This window comes from Alexandromys fortis, unplaced genomic scaffold, assembly GCF_014885135.2.
Source record: "Alexandromys fortis isolate MF-2015 unplaced genomic scaffold, M_Fortis_MF-2015_v1.1 scaffold_7, whole genome shotgun sequence".
NCBI lineage: Eukaryota > Metazoa > Chordata > Mammalia > Rodentia > Cricetidae > Alexandromys > Alexandromys fortis.
The window spans coordinates 22428646-22440322 of NW_026067920.1; the positions used below are offsets into that span (position 1 = coordinate 22428646).

At 40.9% G+C, this 11677-nt stretch overlaps 1 protein-coding gene across 10 annotated transcripts in view; it reads right to left on the reverse strand.

The window, feature by feature from the left end:
- Positions 1-11677, reverse strand: part of Ehbp1 (EH domain binding protein 1) — a 254819-nt gene that overhangs the window by 51347 nt on the left and 191795 nt on the right. For 8 of the 10 annotated variants that reach the window (XR_007591427.1, XM_050140935.1, XM_050140937.1 and 5 more), the window contains exon 15: positions 3937-4084. Coding sequence is in view for 9 of the 10 variants with exons in the window: in XM_050140935.1 (XP_049996892.1) it covers positions 3937-4084 (148 nt within the window). In the remaining variant the exon portion in view is untranslated. The remainder of the gene's footprint in view (positions 1-3936; positions 4085-11677) is intronic. The other 2 variants (XM_050140936.1, XM_050140941.1) reach the window with 1 other exon arrangement.

The window sequence follows — 11677 nt, forward strand, 5'->3', positions numbered from 1 at the left end:
GACTGTATGAGAGAACAGAAAAGCTGGAGGGGAGCAATCTGGGTTGGAAACTGTTATCACCTGAAGACGGAAATCCTAACTCAAAAGAACTGTAACAAGGTTTGAAACTGACTGGAATCTGAGCTATGGGGAAGGGGTAAGAGGCGAGGCAAGCACTTCAATCAATCTTAAACAATGGTTTTGCTTTGGAAAGTGGTGAAGAGCACAAAGTCCTGTGTCATGTTAAATGGGAGCCATTTATATTCTTTCCAGAAAAAAATGAATCCTCCACTTATATTACCACTCATCAATAATATCTAGATGGAATAACTCAGTATCGCTAGACTTACATAAAATGATTACTGTTTGGGAAGACTAAACTAAAAACCGATTTTCTATCAGCTCACCCTATGAATGAGGTTTTACTTGCCAGTCACTAACCAGTTTTGAAATGCACATTACATTCTTCTCAGCACATCTCAGCAACCTGTGAGAATACTTTAAATGCATTGGAGCAGAACTCAGGTACATGCTTATGTGTGTGTGTGCACATGCATATGTGTACTGAAAGATACCACATCTACATCTATGCATCTACACACATCAATCACTACAATCTTCATGGCTAACCATGGAAAAGCTAGTGAGTAAAACCAGAAGTAGAGATCCAGTACATAACTATGAAAGAGAGACCAGTGTGGTCTGTGCTCTGTGTTCCATATGCAGGACATGAGATATCAGCTATGCAATAGGATGTGACGAGCGTACCGGCTGACATTGCATAACCTGGCAGTGTGCACCACTACAGCACAGCAACTGAGCCAATCCTACACTCTTTTATAGGTGAGTGGAAACCAGGATAGCAACTGAGCCAATCCTACACTCTTTTATAGGTGAGTGGAAACCAGGATATCTGATGATAAAAGGATGATCTATCTACAACGCCAAGAAAAGAATCCAAGGTTATCATTAAAAAAATACATTCAGAAAAATAGATTCAGAAAGAAGTTTCTCACCTCTTTAAAAAATATTCTCAAACAAGGTCTCTATAAAATTCAGAACTTTCTATCAGAAATGCCCTGGGCATGGTGGCGCACACCTTTAATCCCAGCACTCGGGGAGGCAGAGGCAGGCGGATCTCTGTGAGTTCAGGCAGCCTACAGAGTGAGTTCTAGCACAGTCAAAAATGCACAGAGAAACACTGTCTCAGAAAAAAAAGATAGGAAATACAATATAAATATTATAGATAGTCCTAACAGAAGATGAAAATAACAATCGCTGAAATCTTTAAGATTTTATTGGCCCAATGCACTTAGTGATTCACACTATCCCGAGTTATAACAGGAACTGGATTCCTATGAATCCATGTGAACTTTGGATATGCTATATGAGGGCCAGCAAACTACCAGACAGGGGCAGAATTCATCCCACTGCTTTTGAGGGGCTATGCCCATTCATTCAAATATAATACAAGGCTGCTTTCAGACTACACAGGCCGAGTCCAGCAGCTGTGGCAGAGATCTGGTGGTCTGCAAGTGTAAATTATTTACACTGGCCCACATTAAGATGCTTGCTGGACTCTGGCTTAGACAAGTGGCTAGAGTTGCCGGAAAGGCAGGTGCGTATGTATGCGTGTGTGTGTGTGTGTGTGTGTGTGTGTGTGTGTGTGTTTGAATTTCAGGAAGACCTTCACTCTACCTTTCCTAAAGGTCTTTCTCCTGCTCACAGCCTTGATTACTACAGCTTAGACAGGAGATCCATGCAGGGTGCTCAGGTTGGGGAAGACAGTGTCACACCTGCTCCTCTATGGATATAGACCAAGACTCACCCGAGGACAGAGAATAGGCCTGCTCTACTTGCCTTACATCAACATTTTTGTTTTTCATCCGCACTTGCATGGTTTCTGTAGTAATAATCAAATCACAAACCGCCAAGTTATAGGGTCAAGGCGTCCATCCATGAGTAGTTAAAGCAAATGCTCATGTAGAGAGTCGTAAAGCAAGAGTGGAAATGGGATAGCATGTTAAGTGAAAGAAGCCAGGCAGGCACTGGCAAGCAGGATTTCCCATCCACAACATTTTCATACAGGATGGAGACTAGCAGATGGACTCTGGGGAAGACAGGCTAAGGAGATGATTGGGTGTAAGGGAAAATTCCACTGTGCCACCAAACAGCCCCAACCTTATGTCACATCCAGGTCTTTGCTTTCCCCCACTGTAAGAAGAGCTCCAGTCATGGGCTGCAACTCTGAAAAGGTTTCTTGGCCTAGTCTAGCCTAGCCTTGATATACACTTGCAACTTGGTTGTATTTTTCTCTTTAATATTTCACCTGAGGAGAGGGTCTACAGCCTTCGACAAATTATTTATTCTGTATGTGTGTGCCTGTGTGTGTTAGTAATGACTGAACAATGATCTGTGGTAGGCAAATACTCTACCACTGAACTACATCTGAACCTCAACTTGACTTGTATCACTCAATGCGCAGCCAGCCAATATATCCTATGCCATTAACTGTAGTAACTACAACTTTATTCCCTAGTCTCCATGACACTGTCATCTTATAACTGTAATTTAATATAAGGAATCAATTAAAACTCAAGGCAGTAAGTTTTAGTTTACTTTGAATAAACTCACCATTGAACTGGAGGGAGCTTTCTTTTGTTTCAGCTCTCTATGGTTTTATTCAAGTCCTTATTTGCCTAATCTTCAGGGTAATAATAGTATTCTAAGATGGACTAAGGACAAGTACCTGATATGTTCTATTCGATAGACAGGTTATGACTCTAAAATAAAAAGCTCACAGGCTTCTTGAATATACTTCCAGCAATCGTGCAGTTTCAAATCGAGGATGGCCAAACTGAGTACTGGGAGGCAAAATTAAAATTCTTTTTATTTATCTGCTCCATGTCTCAATATTAAGCTTAGCTGAAAATACTGAAGATATTCTTCTCAGAGTAAGGACAGTAGAAATGACCTAAAGGAAACTGCTATGGAACACTGCAACAATTTTACACATTGGGCTATACGAGTCTCATGTGGCCGAGGCCTGATGCTCTTAGTTTTTCCTTCCACTGCTGGGGTATATATATATACCCCAGTATATACCACTGCACCTGGCTAAAACTATGTCAAAATGTTTTGTATTTCATTTTGTGTGTGCAGGGAGGAGGATGACTATAACAGAGCTCACAAGTGGAGGCCATAGGACAAAGGAGAGAGATTGATTCTTTCCTTAGGCCACGGACATGGCAAGGATTGAGTGTAGGACGGAAGGCACAGTGCAAAGTGCTTTTACCAGCTGAGCATCTCATGAGCAAAAAATATCACGAGGTCTTATTCGAAGGGAAAATCCTAGAGCTGGTGGTGATGTTTAGTGGCAAAATGCACAGTTAACATGCACTAGACCCTGGGCTCAATCTCCAGCATAACCCAAGCAAAGTTTCCCATGGAAAAGCTCAGCCCTGGCAAGTCCCACAGTCTAGACGTGAAGGATGCGACTGCATTTCACCCACTCGTCCAACGGTGAGACACCAAAGGATATCACAAACCACATTCTGTACGCGGTTTCTGCTAAAAAAGTGTCATCTCCTCCTCCCCTCTTCCCCTTTCCTATTCATTCTCCTTTTGGATTTTGAGGCAGGGTCTTACTATACAGCCAAGACCAGCTTCAAGCTTGACACCACCTTAGCATCTTAAGTGCCAGGATTACAGGCTTGTGTCCCCATATCCAAGCTAAAGAATGACGCTTGTATTAAACATTAGGGCAAAAAGTTGACTTGGAAATACTAACAGTTCTCTTCTGATTTACTGCTCTTTCTTTAGCTTAAAAAAGTATCAATAGGCTAGAAAGTTTACGGTTTTGATGTAACATTTTGAAGTAAGCATAAGAAGTGCTAAAAGGTCCACTGAAGATTTTTGGGTTCTCTGTAGAATATTCTACAAAATTCTTTAGCTCACCTCCAGATGCCTTTGACCTTTCTTTCAACTTTTCTGCAGCCATTTCACCGTAGCTGGGAAGTTCTGACATCTTCACTCCGCATCGAGCTTCTGCTATTAGCTGACGAGCCCTCTCTCTCAGCTGCCGACGTCTCTCTTCATCTTGCTGCTAAGATATATTGAACAGTTGCCAGCTCAGTAATTGACAGAAATGCAATTTCATTTTCAATCTGATCATCGTGATAGGAGCCGGTTACAGCATGGTGCTTGGCCCACATTATAAACAGCATGCTCTGCATCAGCGGGATGTCACACCGTTCTTAAAAGACACCTTAGCGCCAGCTCTTTAAAACATTTACAAATCACTGTATTAAAACGGCCATCACAAATTTAAATTAAAGAATGTTTGGCAATACATGTTATTAAAGAAAAGGCAGAAATTATTAATACAAGAACAGACTTAGAGAAGGAAGTCACAATAATCAGAATAGACTTTTAATTAATTGTGCTTTTCAAATAATATTTAACTTGCTATTTTCTAATAAGGGTACTGAGCTCTATCTATAAGACGCCTTGATACTGTAAACTACGGCTACATGATATTGATCAAATAGAGGAGTGGTATTTCTTCCATATAGTAAGAGTGAAGATAGTAGATCAGTTAGCAGTTCCAACTTAAAAACTGCCAACAACCACATAATGGTGATGTGAAATTCTTTTTTGCTACATCTCCTCCTACATGCACAATAAGAAAAAACTAACAATAAAGCCTAATAAAGTTTTTTAATTTAAAATGACTAAAGCTTACAACAAATATGTAGGGCAGTTGCTGAGTACTTAAAAGGGGTTATTAAGAACTGTAAGCAGGGACTCAAGAGATGGATCAGCAGTTAAGAGAAAACCCTATGCTACTAGGGGACTGAGAGTGGATTCCAGCACCCATGTAACAAGTAAGGTACAATCTGCAACCCCAGCACCGAGACAAGAGAGTTGCTGGGGCTTTCTGGGCCCAGGTTCTACGGTGGAGAATGATAGAATAAGATACCTGATGCCTTCTCTGGCCTCTGTGTGCACATACAAGACATATACATTCAGTGTTCATGTAAACACACACACAGAGGAAGAGAGCGAGAGTGTGAGAGAGACGGAGAGAGGGAGAATGAGGGAGAGAGAGGTGCCAATACAATGGGAAACTGCTTTGTAAACTTGAGAGTTTATAACATAAGGTGAACCCTACAATAATCTGGCTCTGGCATCTTTGGAGGCTCTGTTCTCTAACATTTCCTAACCTCCATAAAACATCTGTCCACATCAAATTGCTTACATAAACCTATATATCACATGTGCCTGGGGTTTGAATACATCATTCCCTTTTCTGGACCATGGTTCTCTCATATTACTTAACTCATACTCATTTGTCAAGATCTAGCTTCGACCTACTAAGCCTGGGCTGACACCGCCGCATTCCCTGCACTGGTGGGTAGAGTGTCCTGCACATGTGAGTGATGACTGGTATTACCTGTCACCGTCACAGAACCTAGAGCCACCAGGGAGAGGAGCCTCTGGGCATTCCCAGGAGATTATTCTGAGTGCACTAGCTGAAGTTAGAAGAGCCACCCGCTGTGGATGGTACCATTCTCTCCCTGGCTAGGACCTGGACTATGGAAGTGAAGAAGGGGAGAGGAACAGCAAGCATTCACCCATTGTTCTCTTCTGCCTCAAGGCTGCCCTGTGACCAGCTACCATATGCTCCTCCTGTAGCCTGGGTTTTCCCACTGTGATGAACTACATTTTAACTGTGGACTGAGACAAACCCTTTCTCCTTTGAGTCGCTTTAGTCATAGCATTTTATGAAGCAGGAGGAAGACAAAAGACAGACATGTAAACATTTTTTAAAGTAATAACTTTGAAGCAATAGTTTTGGCTGGGGCGCAGACAGAAGGAATCATGTCTCTTGCATTGCACCTGAAGAATGAGTGGAATCTGAACTGACAGATTATGTCGGTCATGGCAATCACTGCATGTGGGAATAGGAGGTAAGAACAACACAGTCCTAGATGAGAAAGCCTAGAGGGAAAGACACACTGTAGCAGCAGGAACCACTCAAGGTGGTTTGGAGTGTTGGCTTTTTTATGTTGTTTGTTTTCATTTTTTTTAAAGCTTAGGGAAATTAAAGATTAATCTAGCAACCGTATGTACTATAGATTAACACAGAAGAACCAGGAAGTCATGAATTAGTAGACTTATGAACAGCCCAATGGCGTTATAGCGACATTCAGGAAGAGTAAGTGCTAAAAGGGACAGAAAAGAGAAATACAAGAAACATATTTGAGACAGAATTGATTTCCGTACCAATTTTTGGTTAGAGATGTGGATCCAGAAGTTTAAAACTGAATATGTACAACACCTATGGACTTATAATAAAAATATAAAACTAAGAGAAATCATAAAGAGCCAGTGTTTCAGGGAAGACAGAGCGGGTTTGAGGAGGACTTTCTGAGTAAAGGTCTTAGCAGAGGTCCGACGCTCCAGAGATGTGAAGCCAGGGCTACAGTGGTGAAGGATGAACACATGGATGCCTGAAGAGAAATAAGGAGGCCACCGCTAAACCTGGAGAATATCTATAATTATGTAAGGGGGAGTTGTGGGAGGAGAAGAGAACAAGAACACCAATGCATCATGAACATCTAAGGCCTTCAAGAAAAAAAAACCACAGCTGGGCGTGGCGGTGTTCACCTTTAGGCCCAGCACTCAGACAGACAGGAAAATTTCTGTGAGTTCAAGGCTAGCCTGGTCTACATAGATCTCCAGGACAGGCAGGGCTATACAAAGAGACCCTGTCCTAAAAACAAACAAACAAACTTAACCTATTATAGTGAATGTTGAAAATTAGTCAGAAATTTTAAAAGGGGCAATCAAGCTTGGTAGATAAGGCAGAAACCAGATAGGAGGAACTCAAATCTGGGTACTTCTTTAAAAATATTTTATTTTGATTTAGCTAAAAATCAAGAGATCTTGGCATCATTAAATTAGTAAGAGTAGATTAATGGGTGTGTCAGGTAGGCCTAGGGACACACTAAGAAGTTCTAAGTAGGCAAACTGACACACTTCCAACTATCAAAAAGAACACTGGCCACAATGAACTGAATCAATGAAGTCACGTATGAATGAATGGAAACTGTAGTTCAATATGATATAGAACTTACAGTATCATAATTCACAAATACTGTGAGCACAGTAAAAAGACACATGGAGAGACCATATGTAAATAAGAAATTAGAGCTCTTTAATCCAGAGGTTGGTCTTACTGTCATCAACACTGGGTCAAGTGCGTACCATGTGTGATTAGATAGGATTGTGTACACATTACTTATAACGTGCTATACCAAGTGTTAAAGTGAACCCACCAAGCTTCTCTAACTTTCATTTCATCCATAAACACAGGGGACAGAGAACAGAACAAACAGCACAGCAAGAAAGTAGCCCCTAAACCAACCTCCACAAACAGAATTACATACTAGCTTAGACACATCAAGGAAGAGACTTCATGATTCAGAGAAGGGTGAATCTGATCTCACTGTTCACAGAGAAAAGGCCGGACTGGCAAGGAACATGGGGACATTTTCCCAAGTCTGGGCTCAAGTGCACATGTCTGTGCATGCACACAGGCACACACACAGAGAGAGAGAGAGAGAGAGAGAGAGAGAGAGAGAGAGAGAGAGTGAGTTGTTGAGAAAATATAAAGTTGTTACGGTGGAAACCCCAGGGCTCAGTATGTGCGATGTAGCCACTTGAGGCAGCTTACAGCTCCAGGTGAAGCACTTGGGAGTCAGAGGCAGGAGGATTTAGGAGTTTGAGGTGAGCCTGGGTTACATAGCAATACTCTGGTTCAAAAGTGATCTTTTAAATTTTCTATAATGCAAACAAACTACTCTTGTAATAAGCGTTATTTTAACCTAAGAACCGTAGAGGAGGGAGATGAGATGGTAACTTCCTGGGGTAGGACAGTTAAAAAGCAAAAGAGAGGTCCAATATTCAAGAGAAATTTTCTTAGCCTTTGGAAAGAAGCTCATTTGTAAGCAGAGGAATCTACAACATGCAAGGTAAGAACGAAGACAAAAATAATATGTAAAACCTTTTACTTATTATCAGTCTTTCTGAATTCTGAATACACACTATGAATAAATAAAGATGGGGCTTGATGATATTTTAGTGATAACTACTGCTATTTCCTGAGTTTTCATGTACTAAGTGCTTTATAATCATTATTTCATTTAATCCTTAAATCCCACCCTTTTAAACGAATGCAACAGGCTTCAAGTCCCAGTGCCACACAACTGAAACATCCAATAGTTCAACCCATGTTTGCCTGACTCCACAGCCCTGGCTCTTAACTGTTAAACTAGCTGATCCCCAAAATATCACGTTAAAAACAGATGTGGCGGCACACATCTACAGTCCCAGAATTTGGGAGATGGAGGCAAGAGAATCAGGAATTAAAGGGCAGCCTTAGTCAATGTAAATTCTAGGCTAGCCTGGGCTATATAATAACTGGTCTAAAAACCAATCCACCCAGCACACAGAGTCAAGAGGCAGGTGAGATGGTTTGGCAAGTCAAGTCACTTGGGCTGGATCCCTGGGATCCACAGGGTAGAGAGATGCTGCCTTTTCTGACTATTGCTCTTTGACCTCCGTAAGCACACTGTGGCATGTGCATGAACCCCCAATCCCAACCCAATAAACAAATGCGATACTAAAAAAAACCAAAAAAACAAATCCCAAAAGATTAAGTAACATAACCAGCTAAGAGAGCTGAGCTTCACCAACCCTGTCTCCTTCAAACTTAAGGAAGTGGGAGCATTAATAAAAACCATGATTTAATATGCCGCAGGCAATGAGATTTAAGCCAATTTCATTACATGAATAATAACTTCTTACAGAGCTAGGATATGATGATTCAGACTAAGATGAAGTAGTCTTTGGTCATTTTAACTGAGTTAAAATAAACGATTCTACCTTTCCAAGTATAAAATGGGAACCTACTTTTTTCTCAAAAGCTACAACCACCCGAATGTTGCTGAGGGCTCCCTAAGAGTGGAACTTAAAGTAGGCAATCATTAATAAAAACAACTTTAAATACTAATCACCGCACTTTATCAATTTCCATGTAAATTGTTTGTTTGTACTTATTTACCCATCATTGTTCTGAACACAATAGAAAAATGCAAATGAACAAATCAGAATGCAGCCCTAATGGCACTTTCTGTTTATAACCATTAGCCCAGAGGTGTGCTGTAATTCAATTCTCAAGTAGCAAGATTTAGCCTCATTAACAGACGGCAAGGGCAGGTTACAACTCATAAAACCCCACAGTAAACAAAGTTTATAGACACAGCGCAAAATCTTGAGCCTGATTGACAGAATTCTAGTTCCCTATCAGATTGCCTGAATTTACTTTTCTACTAATGTCCCTATACCACAGCGGCAACCTTGCTTGGGCCCACAGCTCTCTAGTGGGATGACATATCTGTATTGTTTGTTTTCTCACCGGTAAGAACCAACTGAGAAAATAAAAGATAATTGTTGAAAGTCACGGGAATGCAGCTCAGTGGTAGGGCATTTGTCTGTCTGTGAAAAGCTGGGGTTCAATCCCCAGCACCACGGCTCCCCATCCCCACAAAGAGTCAGGAAGGAAAAACTTGCAGTTGTATCAACTGATTGCATAAACAATATCAGTTTAGTTGGTAGTTCTACATTTTTAGTTTCTTTGTGATTATTTATTCTAAATAAAACGATTTATATGTAAGTGCCACTAAAAGTCGAATCGCGGGAGCTGGAGACCCAGCTCAGTTACTGAACATATACTTCCCATGTATGAGATCTTGCATTCAGTTCCCAGCAACAAACACAGTTTGTTTGATGATATTTAAACAACAGATGACAACAAAATCTCTGAAATTTACCATATTTACTAAAAATGGCTATTCTGTTCATGTCCAAAGACAACATGACCAGAGAGTAGGGCCCAAAACACTTTGTTAGTTTGTAAAGCATTCTGGGCAAACCGTTCAAGCATGTTGGTAATATCTCTGATCATGTTTTGCCTAAATCTAAGCACAGAGAAGTGTTTTTGTTGTCTATTTGACCAGCTACACATGAACTAAGACAAGGACTGACCTGCTGTCCCAAGCAAATCATCAGTTTATTTGTGAAAAGGTCTTTTCTCTGAGGTGCAAACGAACAGCAAGTTAGGTCCCCATGACTAAAGGGAAGCCAGACACACATTTACTCCATTTACTTTCACTACATAAACCGGAGGAAGCTGAAGTACTTCGTTACTGTTTCCAAGACACTTGCCTCGTCCACAGAGTTAGAATGGCTCAAGAGTTTATGTTACCTTTTAACAATGAATGTGCTACAGAGAGAGTCTGATGGGAGCTTATTTTGGGAGGCCTCCCTTCCCATGAGTATCGCTACGACAACCTTCTGAAGAAATGCGAGTGTGTTTTCATGCAATGTATGTTTTGCCTCTGCTTGTCACTACCGGCACCTTGACTGCTAGAAACCGAAATCAAACTTTAATACACTGCTTAGCATCATACCCATTACAACTGCCATAGTAAGGAACAAATTTAGTGTCATTGAAATTTCAAAGCAGTGATCTAGCCAATGGATTACATAACCTAGCATTTTTCAGAGACCCCATTATTATTGTGATATTACAAGTTTTTGTTCTTTGCGGTCTGTTCAAGTACTCAGGAAGACGGGTGATGCGAACTAATTTGTTTATATTCATTTAAAACCTGGGTCCCAATCTTGAGTTAGAAACCCCTGGGAGAGAAGTGAGGCCAAGGAGCCTGCACTTCGCTGAATCAGACAGAAAGTATCACACAGAAGCTGGGCCAGAGCTAATAACTTTGGACACTAACTGAAAAATATTCAGCCTTTCACTCTACATGTCTCGAGGCTTCAGTTTGCCGTTTTCCTTATCGTGCTGAAATGGTCTATGATCTGCTACACAGAGAGGCACTAGTAAAACTTGACGAGTTCCGGACAAACTCTTCTAGAATAAGTAATGTAATTCCTTGTTTCCTTTCCATAAAAATGTATTGGTATGCAATTTTTATATTTCACAGTTCACTGCCATCTAGGCAAGCTTTCTTCCACTGCTTCAATGGCGCTACTTTTAATTTTATCCTCCTTAGCTGTAGTAATTAAAGTGATCAGCAGCGGCACCCCAACAGCTCTGATACAGCGACAATCCCCTAGCAGACCCTACTTTTAAAGGGAAGGAGAAAAAAAGCCTAGTTTCATTTCACAGAGAACAAGAAAATCAGGCCTTCCAACCCTCAACTTTATTCAATTGTTCTTTCAGCCGCCTTGGGATCTTAAGACTCAAATAATGGTTGCTATGGGGGGTCCTTTTTATTCTTGCCACAAATGTCACAGAGTGACATTACTTTAGGCCAAAAATGTGCCGTGGATTTGCGAAGGTGAATTAGAACATGAGAAACTGTCAGTGTAGTTTCTGAGGTCATCACCCACCCAAGGGTGTCTTTTACAGCAGGAAATAGCTTCACTCAGTCACTTGAAAAATATACACGGAGAAGTCCTTCTGCTTGAGAAACATGCATCTCTTATATTTTCACAAAACCAACTTTAAAAAACGTATCAGACAATATTTGTGTCCTCACCCTAAGACAAATTTTACAACTGAACAATTCTCCCTACCCCACTGACAAAACCAAAAGTCTGAATTTCT